At 43.0% G+C, this 18,789-nt stretch overlaps 1 protein-coding gene and 1 non-coding gene across 2 annotated transcripts; one reads left to right on the plus strand and one right to left on the minus strand.

The window, feature by feature from the left end:
• Positions 1–2,056: 2,056 nt before the first annotated feature.
• Positions 2,057–2,128, plus strand: TRNAQ-CUG. The gene has a single exon. It is a non-coding gene; the product is annotated as a tRNA-Gln (tRNA).
• Positions 2,129–4,538: 2,410 nt separating this feature from the next.
• On the minus strand, positions 4,539–10,378 carry LOC102700470 (ADP-ribosylation factor-like protein 2). The gene is made up of 5 exons (XM_006644120.3): positions 9,892–10,378; positions 9,608–9,718; positions 6,572–6,734; positions 6,165–6,245; positions 4,539–4,986 (listed from the first exon to the last, which is right to left on the minus strand). Exons 1-5 carry the CDS (start codon positions 9,954–9,956, stop codon positions 4,849–4,851), a joined length of 558 nt encoding a protein of 185 aa, XP_006644183.1. The 5' UTR covers positions 9,957–10,378; the 3' UTR covers positions 4,539–4,848.
• Positions 10,379–18,789: the final 8,411 nt, after the last annotated feature.

Below are 18,789 nucleotides of genomic sequence, written 5' to 3' on the forward strand. Positions count from 1 at the left end.
CACTGGGAGACGGAGCGTCCTGGGCCACGGCGCCTGTGCTGGGCTGCGTTACGCTTGGGTGGCGGAGGCGGTCCACACCCGTGCTGCATGGCGCCTGTGAGGCCCTTTGGGCTGCGGGGACTGTGTTTGCACCTGGGCTACATGGCATAAAAAAATTGGCACCTTCCACTCAAATAAAAAAGTAGCAGGCAAAAAAAAAGTTGGGACTATAAAAGAAGTTATTATGATACACATCCTTGTCATATAAAACACACTTTGACACATCATCCATTTTATAAACTTATGACGGCTGCAATTGATGTTTTTGACACCACAATTATTGTCACACTATGAAATTCCACTACCGTTAAGACATTTTTTGACATTTATTTGGTTATATCACTAAGTTGAAACACTACCAAAGCAAACGTCATTTTGATCATATATCATGCCATAAACATTATAAACCAACACATTTCTTGTAGTCAGCGTACGAGGTCCTTATGGTCCCAAGTTGGTTCGGTCAGGTTAGGCCACTCTCAATGGATAGTTTTATGGTATAGTTATCCAGACTGAAAACTAGGTAACTGAGCCAGATGAATTTTATATGGATAAAATTTCTCTCTCATCTCATGAAACTCACTCATTTAATGACCTGACAAGTCAGCAATTTTATTAATATGACACCTTATTTAATCTGTATGACACCCTGAAATATGCATTAAGACTGACCTTAGTGCATGCACGGAACCCACCAAGCAACCTTGGAACCCCCGGACCTCGTATTCTGTCGGCATGTTTTCTTTTTCTTAATTGTCGTCTCCATGCTGTTAGAATGTCACACTTTCATCTCCTTTGCACAGGTGTGTTAGGTAAAGTCCTCTTTTTTATTTCATCTTTCCTCGTCTTTTTCTTGTTGACTGAGAGTGACACAGTCCTCTTCTTATTGAGCGATAATGAATAACACGCAACACATTTGAAAATATAACCACAAAATGATTTCATATATCTCTTAAATAAATCATGACATTTTATAACAAAAGCATGGCAACACATAGATCAACCAACATAAGTAGATTAATTAAATTTAATCTAAATATGTATACAAAAGAGCTACACATGAATAGATTAAACAGATGCAATACTGGATTAAACATAGTTAACTTGTACCGAAGGATATTCTGAGGAGGAGGATTGGACACTGCACAGACAACTCGTGGCGGAAGACGTGGATGACGACGAGTCACAACCGATTGATGAGGACGATGAGCCGTCATAGACGAACAACAAGTAGTCGCGCGAAGCGCTTCCAAAAACCTTATTTTCCCTCTCCTGGTACAGGACTTCACGAGGACAACGGTTTCGAAGACCTGCTCTCCCGATTGCCAGCGCATATCGGTGGAGGGGATGGAGTAGACTACGGTGGCAGCGCGGTCTAGAGGAAAATGCACTCTAGATTATTTCTCTCACGTCTTGCAAAGAGATAGCGGTTCGGTATATATATAGGACGTGTGATGAGCACGCTTTTCATACCACAACTGAACCAGATAGGTCACGCGTAATCTATCCGAACTATACGTCATCTCACGCATGGAAAGATCCGATAAGTTTTTAAAACTAACACCGGAATTTCCGTTTAGTGCAGAAAAAAAATTATAAAAGAAAGTCGCATATGTGCAAGCACGAGGAGATAATTTTGACGGACCATTGACACGCATGTTGTGTGCCCGCGCCACCCGGCCAGACGAGCAGGCCGCGCATATGTTCCTCTACTTCTTTCTTACCCAAGTGTCTAGAGAGCATTCTCCTATTTAAGGTCTTACCCTTACTAAACTAACAATGTAGTACTAAAGGTTCACATGTGTAATTTCCATAAGATGGGTTTTCCTTCTTTTCATAAAAATTAATCTTTATATGAGCCTTAGCTTATTTATCAATTCCAGCACATTTTTTTGGTGGCAACGACTCGATTGCAACTCCAGTAGTTGCCACACTGCAACTAAGGCTGTTGGCAGTTCGTTTGGTGTCGTAGTCTTGTGTTAAATAATAAGGAGAATAGACAAGAATTCAACGCTATGGTCCCATGGTCTAGCGGTTAGGACATTGGACTCTGAATCCAGTAACCCGAGTTCAAATCTCGGTGGGACCTTGCTTTGTTTTATTTTCTCTTATGTTCTTCTCTTCCTCGAAAAATGATTTCAGTACTACTACATCCATTCGAGCTTCTTCTCTTCTCCTGTCATTTTTCCTTTGTTTCCTCTGCCCAACACGAGCTAAGCATTTTTGGAGAATTTCTTCCCCCTCCCGGAAAATGATTCAGCTTTCTTATCTTCTCCTGAATGTTTTCCCTGACCAGCTTTGTGTGTTTCTATGCGCAATACGTGCTAACCTTTTCAAAACAGTTTTTTTTTCTATGCGCAATCGGATGTGACAGCACATCAGGACATATGTGTTACCTGCGTGGTACTCGAACTATGACAACTGGGGAGGCAGTGGAGGTATTGCAGGATGACACATGGATACTTGCAAACCGAAAATAAGTTATGAATAAAACTTTTATATACGTGTTCATATCAATTTAAAGAGGCAAAGCTAAAAATTAAACTTTAGAAAACTTCAAAATTAACTCTAAATTTAAAATCAAAAATTCAAAATTTAGATTATAAACATAACACCAAGTTTATATATACATAAGGGCTCACATGTTAGTTAGCTGAGGAAGGGAAATGGGAGAAGCATGTATAGATAGTGACAACTCATGTATATGTGTGTTTAGCTATCCGACGAATATGTGGTTAGTTAAGAACATGGTCCTAATAGAGTTTAGAGTACAAAACGAAAACCATTTTTTAGGGATATAGTATTTTGCAAGTGTTGCACTGAACAAAGCTCACCTCGAAAGTTTATCCTCAATAGGCGTAATTTACTTAATAATCCCAATGTGCATTTGCATATATAGGTCATGACAACTAGAAGATCGTTTTTCACCAATGAGCCTGTGACTCACCAAAATGGTCTTCAACACAACCAGACTCGCATCACATCGCACCTACCCGACACCAATGCCACTATTGGTAGCAGCAGGGCGATTAGGTTTCTGGATGTTCCACTCGCAATGGTATAGGCCGGCCCATAAAAATATCATGTGGTCTGCCAGAGTGGCACAAAAGTATCTTGCCCCCTTATAATTCATATCCTCTATTCGGCATGGGGCACCGTCCGACCAGATTAGGATAATCACAATAGCCTATACAAGAGGGGGTAGGCAAACACTGCATGTTCGTGCTCGATGGGGAGGTCTTGTTGGTTCGGCTTAATCAGCTTCACCTCCGAGCAGTCCATGTACGACATATGCGACGCTGTTGAGGGCATGAGCGACGAGGAGCTCAGCAGCCGCAACATCACCATCAACGAGGCCCAATCACGTCACTCCTATGGCAGCTACGATAACAGTCATGGAGACGGTGGCTATGATAGTAGTCATGGTGGCGGCTACAATGTAAACTAGATGAACTGTTTGGTGGAGCCCTCTTGACCAATTATCGTGACTATGGTGGCGGCTATAGAGGAGGTGACTACGGTAGCAGCCGTGGTGGCGGCTATAATGAAAAATAGAGAAACTGATTGGTGGAGCCCTTGTGGTCAGTTATTCTAGCTATCGATCGTCTTTACCATTATTATCATGTCAAGTGTCCTATTTTTCTCATGATCCTATCCGCTTGAGAAATATCTCTCTATTCAAGCCATTAGGTGTCTACCTATGATGTCACTACGATGAATCCGTTTTAATTTGGTTACTATTATATGGAATGAGAAGAAAGAAAAAGAGGAAAAGAGTGAGCAAGTTTTGTCCTTTTGTGATCTCGTTGATCAACCTTGGAGCAACTAAAACCGTTCGTTGTTTAGAACGCAATAAGAATCTGGCCGAACAGAAAGTTGGAAGTCATCGTCTCTACAGAATTTTCTCATTGAAATGAATCTCGCTGTAGGATGAGAAAGGACCAAACGCTTATATTTCTTGAATCTCTTCGAGATGAAAGAATCGAACTTCGCTATGTAAAATGAAGAGAAAATTCCCTCTATACCTATCAATTTCCTTAATTTCTTGTATACCGTTAGATTTTACCTTAACCTTTACATAGCTCTAAGTTTTCATACTATCCCTTATGTGCCCTTTGTTAGGTTATCATTAGTCAACCATTAGGTTTTTTTTTTCCTAAAATGAAAATATTGCATCTCTCTGTGTGCTGCTTACTCCGTAAATCTCCATCTGAAAATTTTAACTTATAATACTAAAATTAAAGGTTTGTAGATTTTTAGGAAATTGGAAACTTGTTATTCGGGTTTAAATTTTCACAAAGTTTGTGTACAGAATCAAATTTAATTTGAAGTTTATATACAAATGCAAATATATATCTTTTTTAAAATTCATGATCAAATAATTTCATATCCTTTGTATTTTACAAGGTATTTTCTTTCCCTACATATTTGTTAAAAAAGTAGTTGTCAAATTTAATGCAACTTTTTAAATTTCAATGAAATTATGTTTCAGATGTTTAAATTCATAATTAATATTCAGTAAGTTGCCCCTAATTTTTTTACAACCCAAATAATCCAAACATGAAACATTTCCATCCTTTATCGATATCCAAGGGTAATAAAGTCATTCCTACGAAAACTGGGGAGGAAACTACGGAATGGATATGTAACAGCTCCCACTAAAAACCCTAGGGAGTATACAAGGGATCAAACAAATTCTGAGGTACGTAAAGGGACCACGTGAAATTTCACAGGCACATAGGATTTGACTCCAAAATGAATCTCTCTCACAGCACAAGACTGAAAAATCGAGAGGAATGAGACGGACTATCATTCTAGCACGTAAATCCGAGATGCAATGTCCTGAACGAGCCAGTCGAAGCCTTGGAGAAGGCCGTCACCGGTGTGCGCACTGCAGCCTACGATCTGCCAGTGCCGGCTTCCGTCCATCGCTTCCAAATTGAGAACCTGAAAACATCAACCGCGCCACGCATCAGCCTTCGAAGAAGAAGCCGCACGACTTTTTCTATGTGACGAGAAACCACAACTTGAGGCAACTTCTGCTACTGTATCCAATCCAATGTTTGCAAGGTTCAACAAACTACATCAATCAATGTTCTAGAACGTGACATGTTAGCAGTTGGCAGTGGTTTTGCCAATCACTTGCTACCAGAGCAAAAATGTATGTCAAATTAGGTGGCTCAGAAAAACTTGTAATAAAACAAATGAAGCTGAAAGGTAAAATTGATGGAGCAAACATGATATTACAAACCCCTTATAGCATTATCTTTAATTGGAGTAAATTTTGAACCTACTAAATTTGTGCGTAATTGTCAAAGAACTACAATTTCGTATTGTGAATATAAATTAAGATAACAGTCACCAAGAAATGTATGCTAGTACATATTATCTGTAGTATACTCCTCTGCTTTCTATTATAAATGGATTTATGATACTTTGCGAAATGCCAGCAGTATTCCTCATCCATCAATAGTAGCTTCTACTTCTACAGGGATCTCAGTTCAGCTATTTCAGTGGATTGTGCTATGAATATAGGAGTTTGAATGGGCTCTGGTTTTACTTTCATAGGTTTTTAATTCTTAGATAACGAACATGCAGAAGGGAAATAGAAAATGGCAGAGTTAACACAAGGTTTTACTGTGGTGTGAGGATCCCGAATGAACTTTAATATCAAAATAAGTATCTAATACTAAATATATGACTTCCTTACTTAAATATAGACCAGCAATAATGAATAATGTGACTAACTCTAATTAATAATGGAAAATCAATATGCCAAAGAACAACTAGATTTAGGCATTCATCTAGACTAGTAAGCTTATGGCTGTGTTCCAATCCAATTATGCATTTTGTATTTTTGTGGGCACACTTTTCAATTTCCTAAATGACTAATTCGTGCAAAAATTTTCTATATAGAAGTTCATCTGATTTTTGTATAACAAGATTTTCACCTTATAGTAATAATTCAGTCATTTATATCCTCAAAAAACTATCACAAAAATCAAATAATCCTTCTATCCTAAAACCTCAACTACCTCAAACACCCCCAAACGTTGCAGAAAAGGCTGGTAAGATATAGAATGTTTGATGGATCCTGTTGCACATGACAACTGAAATCTGCTCACCTTAGCAATTTCAGAAGGTTTGAGAGCACCTCGAATATCTTGCTTATTTGCAAACACCAGTAATGATGCTCCTGCTAGCCTCTGATAAAAGTATAAATATTGTTCAATAGTAGTTCAGTTCAAAAAGGGTCAAACTGTTCAATGCAAGCTAACGTGCATATATTGAAAAACAGAGGTCAAAGTCAGTAGAAGCTGGATAACACAAATTTTGCACAAATTCGTTGAGTACAAACAATCCATTTTCTGATATACAGCATAGATGCCCATACATCACATTAAATCTTTTTTGTATTAATAAGAAAACATCCTTACTGCATCTGAAGTCCAAAAATTTATGGCACAACAATCAGCTGCAATCATTTTGGAACATAATTTGTCATTGTCATTTCATGGCCCAGAAATAGTACCTCTTCTTTTAGGAGATTGTGCAGTTCAGCACAACAATCATCAAGTCTCCTGATGTCTGAACTATCAACCACCCAAACTAGTCCATCAGTTTGCTCGAAGTAATTCCTCCAATAAGATCGGATAGTCTTCTGCCCACCCACATCCCATATGTTTAAAGAGTATCTGCCAGTCACAAAATATTATTTATTAACAGTAATACCATCGGAGTTGTTATGAGTAGTATGTTAGCTGCATTGAACATGAGACTTTTGTACCTATATTTGTGTTGATAATAATCTGACTAATTTTGCCACAAAGTAACAAGAATTGCAGCACTTCATATCGAAGAAATGCTAGCCTGGGGAAAGCCTTTAGGTGACTTAACCCAAAACCTGAACTCACTCTAATTAAGTGACATTACTTCAGTTGAAGTGTTATCTGTTTTGAGAGGCCTAGCTCTCTACATGTAACCTTTTGTACATTCTTCCCATACTGCAAAACTACACATGATTCCCATTTGGAATGGAGCAACAGGAAATGTGAAGTAGGAAATCACTAGCCTATGCCTTTTCATTTGTTGATTTAACAAATTTAAAATTGTGCTGGGTATATATGAATTATTCCGGAAAGCTTATTTTGTTCTAAATATGTTCTGCAGACCCCTTTAATAGAAAAGTGAACAATCCCAGATTACATTATTTACTTTGAACAAGAAGACCACATGTGAGGTGGGGGCGTTTAGTGCATCGTATCAGGTGAAACCTCATCTAATCTAAGATGAAAATGTAGACTCATCCATTCCATAGGCATTGAGAGTCAACCGCAGCATTTCAGATGATACCTGACCTTACGGCAATTACGTGTACATCACACCCTGCCCATTTCTCCTTGACTGGTCCACCGCGCATGGATCAGCAATCCAGGACTCCCCAGACCTTACTCCATAGCACCTCCCTCTGCAAAGCTCCCTCTGGTGTCGTCCGTGGCCTCTTTGTCCTCCCAATCTCCCGTTCACAACCCTGACCTCAGCTGTGCCTGATGACTCCACAGGCTCCCTTGCAGCTACCGAGAGGCTTCCTGATCGCCACCATGAGGGAAATCGACATCTTGTATAAGTGTTGGTTCATTCAATCTTTCCTCCTCTCCAGTTCACTCTTGCCGTTTGAAGGATCAACCAATAAAGTATATTATTTTCTGTATGTGCATATTGTATTCTGCCCAATATCATCACATAGATCCAGCGAATTGTCTTGCTTCTGATCTTATAAAAAAATTTAGTTTATCTCAATTGCTAAATGTTCTTCATGCTAACTCCTAGTCACTCTTTCCTTCCTCAGGTCCTCTAGCCGATACAATATAAAAAAAAACATGAAAGGGGCAAATGTGTGACCTTAAGTGTTAACAAAAAAGAAAACATGGTTTAATTGAACAATGGTAGTATGCGGTGATTGAATTATGGATCTCAAGGAAAAATAAAGATGGCAACGACAACTTCAATTACTAACCCTGCAGATTGTGTTTCTTTTAATGTGCAGTTGTGCCCACTAGCAATATGCTTGATTGGATATCTGGTGCTGCAAGAAGTGAGATTGTGCAATATGTGCTGAAGCCTATAGGTGTCTCAGATTAACACACGGAACCAGATGGCCAATGAACAATGATGTTTATCCACCACGAATACCATGTATCTCCGATCCCAAGGTCTGGTCAGTAAACTTAATTTGTGTCCAATCACTGATTCCTCTCGGTTTTTACATATAAATTCTGGAATCAGATTTTATGGTGAGACTATATATAAATATCAATGTTACTTCAAACAAAAGTCCAGTTCTTAGAATGAAGGATCAAAAGAACCTCATGGAATTAGTGATGTTTGTGAAGCATACAAGAAAACCTTACTATTTAGTAAGAGATTCTGATTTGAGCTCTGTTGAACGCTGGAATGTAGCACAATGTAGAAAGCAGAAACTATTTATTGTTAGTAGTTAGTTCATTTCCCAGTCAGCCTTGCACAGGTTCATCACTGTACTAAAAGTCTGAAATACCTTGTTCTTCATACAGGAAATGTAGAAGATGTTAGCTGCCTACCAATAGGCTTTTTGCCAACATTACAAGGTGGATCTTTCTTTCTAGGACAGAATTACCATGGTTCAATTCAGAGAATAAAGTTCTTTCACTTTTTTGTCCAAATTGAACTGCAGAAGGATCTGAACTTCATGGCCAGGATGAACATGGGCGTTTTCTCAATTAAGTAGAGCAGTATCCTAGTTAAGGCAGGCTTGATGTATTTGTGGTTTGTCATGTCATTTACTGGAAAGTGATGCTTAAATTTAACACTGAAAGGCCATGATTATGCATTGGATATTGATACAGATGTATTGTGTTTTGGCCTTAGAATAAAAGCTTAAATAAATTGACTCAGTTACGCAAGCAAAATCATAATTAATTGCTTGCCATGTATGCTTGACTTGGTACCACTGCTAGTAAAATATCGACTACTAATAGAAATTTTCCATTAAAAATAAAAATTTCATCTATAAACTTTATATATGGAGAGAGCTTCTATAAACAAATTTATCCAACCAAGAAAACAGGAGTAAACCATAAAGAAATTTTGGATTGGACCATGATTTTTTGTGTGGACATATATTGTCCTTAGATAAGTATTGAAGGGATTACATATAATTGCTGACAGTCTTGAATTAATTTTTCTCTTCCAATATAACATTTTTGCACGTTGCCTCAAATATATGCAATATATGACCTCAATAAGATTAAAACTTATTTGATTAATTTTTCTCTACCAATATAACATTTTTGCACGTTGCCTCAAATATATTCAATATATGACCTCAATAAGATTAAACTTAGTTGATCCCTTCAGCTTGCTTCATCATTTAACTGATTCTATGAAAGTTGATTTGACTAACAACAAATTTAATACTGTACTAAAAAACATATTATGTTAAGTGGATTCGACGTGCGCGTTTACTAGTAATAACCATGCAGCAGTAAGATTCTGACTGAAAAAAAGAGAGCAAGGAGGGGACTCATACTTGTGATACTTGATGGTCTTGATGTTGAAGCCGAGGGTTGGGCTGATGACGCTCGTATCCTCCCCATTGATCTTGAGCACGATCGTCGTCTTCCCCGAGTTATCCAGCCCACTGCGGCGAACGCAGAAGCCCCCCACGTAGCATCAGACACAAAAAACCAGCAAATGTACAAGGAATCAATGAGCCAACAGCCCATGCGCCAGATCTGACTGCAGGAATGGGCAGAGGAGGACTGCCCATGGAATCGAAAAGAAGAACTGTGGGGTGAGCGGAGAGGCACCTACACCATGAGAATGCGCATCTCCTTCTCCTTGCGCTTGATCTTCCGGATGATGCTGAGCAGCCCCATCTCGGAGCCGCGGGAGATGAGTCGTCGCCGCCTCGCCTCCGGCGATGGGCAAGAGGAAGCAGCGAAGGCTTGGCAACGGGGCCGGTCGCGGACGTGTTGGGCAAGAACGGCCCTGCCCCCGCCCCAAGACTTCCTCTCCTGGCCCCGAGCCCGGCGGGCCCCTTAACCCCACAGGGGGGGCCCGCAGGTGGACGGCGACTAGGCGAGGCAGTGGTCCGGTGGTAGACTGCCAGTCGGCGGCGGGTGGCGAGGTGGAGGAAGACGGGCGGCGCGCGGCGAAGAGAGGTAGGGGAGGACGGCCGGCACCAGCGGCGAGGGGGAGGCGGCAGGACGGGCGGCGCGCAATGCCTCCTTGAGCTTTCGCTTCCTTGCTACTCGGCGAGGTGGAGTCGTGGAGACAGACGGGAGAGCGGCGGCGCCCTCCGTGGTTGTACGGGAATAATTAAGTTTTTTTTCTATTTTTCATTTCGTCGTAACAGATGTATTATTGTAGCTACATATCATACACGAGTCCCCATGTGTTATAGATAACAAATAGTAAATCTGTTATTATCTATTTCTAAAAATGGCAAAAAGTTAAATGCCCATAGGTGTACTGGTGTGTGTGGTGACTAGTGACCGGGGACTGGGGAACTTTCTTTTAAAACATTTTTAATAAATAATTTTATTATTAAATAAAAAGTTTCTAACCATATGAATATTTTCGGCACGTCAGTGTTGGTGTCGTGACAAGACAACACTATCACATAACCTGGTTAGCGTGGCGGCAATCCTGCCACGCCAAAAACTTCGCGTGGCAGCGTTGTTTTTGCCACACCAGTGTTTATGACGTGGCCAAAAGATTAATACGGTGAAAATATTGTATCCCGAGGTTTACTAATAAAATTATTTATTAAAAAGGTTTAAAAAATAAAAAAATTCGAGCTAGGCCCTGGCCAATTTCGATAACTTATGATAGTACGGATGTTTAAAACTTTATTCGTTGGTTTCTTTGTACCACGTTTAAAACATTATTCGTTGGTTTCTTTGTACCACGTTTAATCATCTTACTCAAAAAATTTATAGAAAAATTAAAAATTTTAGTCACGCGTAAAAGTGCTATTTATGTTTTATAATCTAATAACAATAAAAATACTAATCGCAAAAAAATTCCAAATATGAAGAAGTGTCAAACGTTGCATACAAATATACAAAACTAAAAAATAAACTTATTTTGTGACGTAGCGAGTACACAGTATATAGGTCTACATGTAGTATTTAGAGCATCTCCAGGAGTCCCAATATTTGCCCCCAAAACATATTTTTATAAAATTAATCTAAAAATCAATCTCCAAGAGTGCCCAATAAATACTCCAAATTTTACCTTACTCCTAATATTGACCAAAAAATATGTTAGACCTAGAGTTCGTTTTGGTATTCCCAATTACTAGCATCGTGGACTTTTCCATCTCTATGCGCGCACTTTTTCCATCTTGCCCACGCACTATTTTTTTCTTTGCATCTGCCCGTGCACGTCCTTCGTCGCCTCCGTCGACGGCCACCTCCGCCCGCGAGTTCCTTTGTCCCTCCATCCAGGCATCGCCTTAACCGAGGGCACCGCCTCTGTCTAAGCTACCAGATTCGTCCATGGCGTTGTTCATAGCAAGAGAAAGTAGATGGGCCGGCCAACACCCTGCCGTGGCCGATTCTATTCACCAAAGAAAAGATGTTGTGACCGATCTTGCGTCGTCCTGGTTGATCTCGCATGCACACGGAACAGATAAAAACGGCTTAACCAGCTACCAGCCCCGCCCCTGGATAAACTAACTAAGGTAGTGTTTGGTTCTTTAGTCCTAGGACTAAAAATTAGTCCCGGGACTAAAATCTGTAATCCCTATTGTTTGGTTAGAGCAACTAAAAGAGACTAAAAGTGTATCATATATAGAAATTTTGGTTAAGGGTAGGTCTGAAAGAAAGTTTTAGTCCCAATAAGTAACTCTACAAAGGACTAATAGACTGATACAATTTTAGTCCCTACTGTTTGAGTTGTTAGGGACTAAACGAGACTAACGTGGAGGGACTAATGAATTAGTCACCTGAACCAAACATGGCCTAATTTTAGGAATACAAATATAGGAATACTCTTGGACTTGAAGGACATTTAGGGAGAAAATTTTTTATAGAGTAACTGCCAATACAGTAATTTTAGAAACCAAATTTTGGGTCTGGCAGATGCTCTTACTGTCACAATAACAATCTACCCTATAATCTACCCTATAGTACCCTATAGTGCATCAACAAGATTTACTCATTAGACAAATCCAACGGCTAATAACAATCTCCCCTCTTTTCATTTATTGGCTCCCCAAATTATGCCCACTTTCCCTCTATCTTCCCCCACGTTAAATCTCATGCATTAAGTCTGAATTTTTAAACTATTAATTTATTTTTTAAAAAAAACTACAAACAACTCATGCAATAAATAATTTTGTAGGAATTAGATGATCACTTAATATTTAATCTATCCTATAGTGCTCAAACTTATTTTACTCATTGGACATATCTAACAGCTCAAATCATCTGCATCAAATCAAACGATCCATGTTTCATCTACCCTCTTTCCGTTTATCGGCTCCCCAAATTATGCCCACTTTCCATGTATCTTCCCCACATTAAATCTCTTGCATTAAGCCTGAATTTTTAACTATCAATTTATTTTTTAAAAACTACAAACAACTCATGCAATAAATATTTTCTAGGAATTGGATAATCACTTAATATTTAATCCATCTCTCTATCCTATAGTGCACAAACTTATTTTACTCATTGGACATATCTAACGGCTCAAATCATATGCATCAAATCACACAGTCCACGTTTCATCTACCCTCTTTCCGTTTATCGGCTCCCCAAATTATACTCACTTTCCATGTATCTTCCCCACATTAAATATCATGCATTAAGTCTAAATTTTTAACTATCAATAAAAACTACAAAGAACTCATGCAATAAATATTTTCTAGGAATTAGATGATCACTTAATATTTAATCTATCTCTATCCTACAGTGTACAAACTTATTTTACTCATTGAACATATCTAACGGCTCAAATTATCTGCATCGAATCAGATGGTCCATGTTTCATCTACCATCTTTCCGTTTATCAGCTCCCCAAATTATGCCCACTTTCCATGTATCTTCCCTACATTAAATGTCATGCATTAAGTCTGAATTTTTAACTATCAATTTATTTTTTAAAAACTACAAAGAACTCATGGAATAAATATTTTCTAGGAATTAGATGATCACTTAATATTTAATCTATCTCTATCCTATAGTGTACAAACTTATTTTACTCATTGGACATATCTAACGGCTCAAATTATCTACATCAAATCAGACGGTCCATGTTTCATCTACCATCTTTCCGTTTATCAGCTCCCCAAATTATGCCCACTTTCCATGTATCTTCCCCACATTAAATCTCATGCATTAAGTCTGAATTTTTAACTATCAATTTATTTTTTAAAATCTACAAACAACTCATGCAATAAATATTTTCTAGGAATTAGATGACCACTCAATATTTAATCTACCATATAGTGCACCAACTTAATTTACTCATTTTACTCATTGGACAGATCCCCCACCCACCCAACACAATGCATTATCCGTACTGTCATCACTTGCGTTCCTCACGCCGTGATGCGCGGTATTCCCAATCTCCTATGTTGATCCCAAACCCCAACGCGCTCCCTCTAACCCAGCTTTCGCTGCTGTTTGAGCCGACCCGCTAGTGATTGCCCTCGTCCGTCATTGCCGCCTTGTGGATTGTCACGCCCAGAAATTTACACCAAATTTCTGAACAATAGCATGTATTAAATCTCGGTCCAGGCATCAGCCCGAGTACACACTATGACAAATTAATACACAGTTCCACGACTTAAAAACAAATAAAAACAATTATCTATCGAAATGCAGCGGAAAAGGAAAATAAACTAAACCATCTAATCTTCAGCTTCAGCTGGTGAAAACGGCTCCACACCACAGGCATTCTTGACGGCGGACTGAACCTTACTTCAACCTTCAGAACAACCTTCTTCTGACACAGGCTCTGGCACTTGCTCTGGTGGGGGGAAAAGTAAGCAAGGCTGAGTACAAACCACCGTACTCAACAAGTAACACCCAAGAGAGGGAGAATAATGAATGCAACAGGGTATCAAGGATAGGCTAAGGTTAACTTGCACAAAAGCTGCAGTAATTTAGCAAAACAGTAAATAAAGATAGGCTGAAATAAAAGTAAGGTAATGTAACAATTAAAATAATCATCCACTGTCCAACGTTACACCACGTTGCAACAGGCCCGAACCACTATCGAACGTTACACCACGTAGCGACAGGGTCAACCCTCTGCCCAACGATAAACCACGTTGCGACAGACCCAAACCACTGCCAACGTTACACCACATTGCGCAGGGTCAAACCAGTTCCAAGATTAATAAAATTATTAAAGAGGTTCAACTAATCCCAGTGAGTCTGTCGGTTCGCCCAATAACCGCGGGCACGGCTATTCGAATAGTTTTACTCTGCAGAGGTGTACAACTTTACCCACAAGACATGGCTGCCAAGCATGTTACCATGCCCCAACGTATCACCACGATACCTCAGTACGGAAACCATGATAAGACCTTTCACCTAACCCTCCCTAGACAATCGCACCACACTTCAGGTTTCACCCCCTCCTTTACACCAAGTCGGGCAGTCCCCTCTTGTGCCTTGGTAGATCCAGAAGCAGGAGAAGCTTTCGTTACACCACGATTGCCCGTCCATACTCCATCACGCCTTACCCTTGCCTGGGTACGTCGAATAGGGACAAGCTAGATTACGAGTCTCACCGTTGCCCATTCTGGCTTGTGGTTAGTACGTGTAAGACCTTCAGGGTTTCCTGAGAACCGGTCCTTAATTGCCATGGGCACGACTCTCAAAACCATGCACCCACAGCCCACCATAAGCAATATTTTAGTTGTATTAATCCACCTCGGGAAATGAATAATGATAACAACCATTGAAGGTGTACCAAAGTGCAACAATAATTAAATAATAATTGGTGAGCTAGTTGAACTAAGCATGGCTAAGCATTGACTAACCCTAATTCTAGTCAAATTAACCCTGGGATGACAATAATAAACGGGAATCAATGGATATATTGGTAAATTCCCAATAGATAAATAAAGTAAATACATTTGAATACAATGCATGTTTGAATGTAAAAGCGGGGGATTTTATAAACATAGGTTCAATATGATCAAAGAAGGGTGCCACTTGCCTTGCTTAGACCCACGAGGAACTTCGGCGACGACTTCGAGAACGAACGGCGCTGCGACGGGGTCAAAACCTACGACAAACAAGGCAAAACAAACAAAATAGGCTATAAAACTACTGAAACAGGGAAAGAAACTATTTTTAATGGATTCTTGGCATTTTTCTGGATTTAATGAAACTTGACTGGACCTAAACGGAGACTAGATGAATTACTTATGAATTTTAGAAGATTATCTGTGTTTTTAAACTAAACAGAAAAACCTTATTGATTTATTGCGCAATTAATCGGAGGCATGACGTCAGCACAGGAGTGAGAGGAGGCCGACGGCTGGGACCCACATGGCGGTGAGAGAGAGAGGGGGAGGGGAGGCTGACCGGCTGACGAGTGGGGCCCGCTCATCAGTGGCCCAGAACAGAGGAGGACGGGGCGGCCTCGGCCAACAGGGGGGAGGGGCGGCGCCGGCCGGGCAGGCGGCGGAGGGCGGTGACCGGCGGACGGCGGCGCGGACAAGCGGGCGGCGACAGGCGGCGGTGATCCGTCGGACGGCGATGCGAGAACAGGCAGCGGCGCTGAGAGCGGCGGCGCCAAAGGAGGACGGTGGCAGCTCGGGGAGAGCGACGGCAGTGACGCGACGAGCGCGGCGGTGCTTCGACGGTGGCGGGGTCGCGTTGGCGACAGCAAGGCGAGGGTGGCGGCTGGCGGACGGGCGACGGAGACGGCCGAAGCGCGCAAGAATGCGGCGGCGGCGTCGGCTCCGGCGGCCACGGGCGGAGAGGAAAAGAGAGGGATAGAGAGGACAACAAGGGCTTACCGTCCACGAGGACGGCGGCGACAAGTCGGCGAGGGCCGAGGACAGGTGGTGACGGCCGGCACGAGGTAGATCGGCGACGGCGATGGAGATCGCTTGGTGGCGCTAGCGCGGTGGCACGACGGACAACGGCCAGCGACGGCAACGGCCGAGAATAGAAAAGGAATCCGACGGGGAGAGGAGGGAGGAGCGGTGCGCGACGACGGCTTGGCGTCGTGGCGTGTGCGCGAGGAGGCAGAGGACTATGGTGGGAGGGGAAACCGTGGCGATGGCGGCCGGGCACTAGCGGCGGTGTCGGCGCGAACAGTGGCGCACGCGCATGGCGGTGGCACATGGGCCGGCGGCGGCTACCGAAGGGGAAGAAAAAGGAGGGAGAGGGGAAGAGGATGCTCACCGGCGGCACGAAGGGCTGCGGCGAGTCGGCGTGGAGCGGGAATGGGTGATGATGCAGCTCTGCGACGGCGACCGGAGGTGAGGCGCGAGCTCGACGTGCGGCGGCGAGGCAATGGCGCAGCGACGGCTCGGGGACGTGCGAATAAAGGCGGTGGCGGCTCGAGGAGAGGGGGATTTATAGGTGGCGGCCACCGCGTAGGGCGGGGAGGTCGTTGGCGCAGCCAGGGTGGACGCGGCGCGGCGAAAGCGGGAGGTGGTTAGCGGCAGCGCGGATTGCGGCTGGTGGTGGCACCCGACAGTTGCGGCGCAGCCGTTGGGCCGACGCGGGCGGAGAGGCGGCTCGACCGACGACGCGGCGGCACGGGCGAGGCACAACCGGCGAGGCGAGGGGCAATGCAGCTCAGCGCGACGACGGGGTGCGCGGACGCAAGGCGGTGACCAACAGTGTGAGCGGCAACGCGGTCGGCACAGCGAGGTGACGCGGTGATGACGGCGAGCAGCGGCCAAGCACGGGCGCGAGGCGCACGCACCGTGTGGCACGGTGGGGACGCGTCGCGGCGAGGCAGAGCGGAAGCGTGCGCAGGTGGAGCGGCGCAACGCGGACGGCGTGGCGGCTAGGCGCGGCGACACGATGTCGGGCGGCGCGGAGCGACGCGACGGCGGGCGCCGAGGGAGAGATTGAGGAGGAAGGGGAGAGTTCACTGGGTGGACCACGACGACGGTGGGGCAGCGGACGACCGATGATGGCCGTTGACCGGCGGGCGAAAGCGCAAAGGTGGAGACCGGCAAAGATGGCGGCGCGGCGATGCAGTCGCGGGCGCGACGCGCGCAGGCGCATGCGCTGACTGGAGGTAGACGATGGGGCTGACTGGTGGGGACCACCTGTCAGCGTCCCGGGAGGAGAGGGGAGGCGGCCTGGACTTGGCGCGCGCGTGGTGGCTATGGGCCGTGGCTCGGCCCACGCACGGGAGAGAGGAGAGGCGGATGGGAGAGAGGCTGAGGCGAGCTGAGCGGGCCGGCTAGCTGGGCCGGTGGCCTGCTGGCTAGGAGGAGAGGGAGGAGGGGTGGGCCGAGGGAGGCGATGCAGACTTTGAGCGCCGGTTGGGACACGACTCGGGAAATTGCAGACAGTACACGCATTCACACGATAGAACCAAATCATGCACGAATTAGAGATCCGTACGACAAATTAGATCTGATACATGGACCCGTGAACTGTTAGCGGAACAACGGCAGGAGTTAACGACCCGTTAAATTGAGATTTAACGACTCGCTAAACTAGAATTAGATGACATTAACGTTAAACCAATCTACGTTTACGAAATTAAATTCCGCACCGTAGATCAATCTCACGCTAGCTAATAGATTGGAAAACCTAAGCAATTACACGGTAGATTAACGATAGATTGATTTGCATGAATAAAACGTACGCAAACCTGAGGTTTGGTGGACAGATCAGCGACGGATTGTGGTTGTTCCTCGCTGTTAGGCTAGAAAACCTAAACAATTAAACGGTAGATTAATTTAGATTGATTCGCAAGAATAAAATATATGCGAACCTGAAATTTGGTGGAGAGAGACCGCCGGCGACGTGCTGCGAACAAGGATGCAGCAGGGCTGCTAGCGGCTTGCTGCGCAGCTGCTGGGATAGGGGCGACATAGCTGTAGCGGAGGCGGAAGAGGCGACTGGATATGCACGGGAGAGGGAGACAGGGAAAAGAGGCAAGGGTGTAGGGGGTATTTATAGGGGGAAGCTAGAGATAGATCTTGTTACCCATCTCCTATTAACAAGGAATAGATAATGTTTCAAGGGGATAAGATTTAGAATTAATTGGAATTGATTTTTTGATGGAGATAGAGATGAGGCTGCATGGCTTGGAGAGGAGGAGGAGAGGATCGTACAGGGAAGAGAGGAGGTGGAGTTCGGCCAAGGGAGAGGAAAAAGGAAAAGAGAAAAAGAAAAGGGAAAAAGGAAAAAGGGAGAAGGGAAAAAGAAAAGAAAAAAGGAGGGAAAAAAAAAGAAATTGCCTCCAATTTTGCCGATTTTTATTAAGTTTATTAGACCAAATTTTATTGACTGCAGTTCAAATATAAATCCTGTTAATCATTTAAAATGCTTTCGGGACATTTTTAGAATATCCGAAAAGCTTCCAATTAATTAAATTAATTTATTACACTGAGTTTTCTCCTGAACTTGAATTAACAAATTATTTTTAATGCATTATTTAATTATTTCTTGGCTATGGTAAAACTCAGGGCGTGACATGGATTCACCGGGCACAAGCACAACCACCCATTGCATGAACCCATTGACATCTCCGTCGCTGTGG

Source organism: Oryza brachyantha, chromosome 1 (assembly GCF_000231095.2).
Source record: "Oryza brachyantha chromosome 1, ObraRS2, whole genome shotgun sequence".
NCBI classification, from domain to species: domain Eukaryota; kingdom Viridiplantae; phylum Streptophyta; class Magnoliopsida; order Poales; family Poaceae; genus Oryza; species Oryza brachyantha.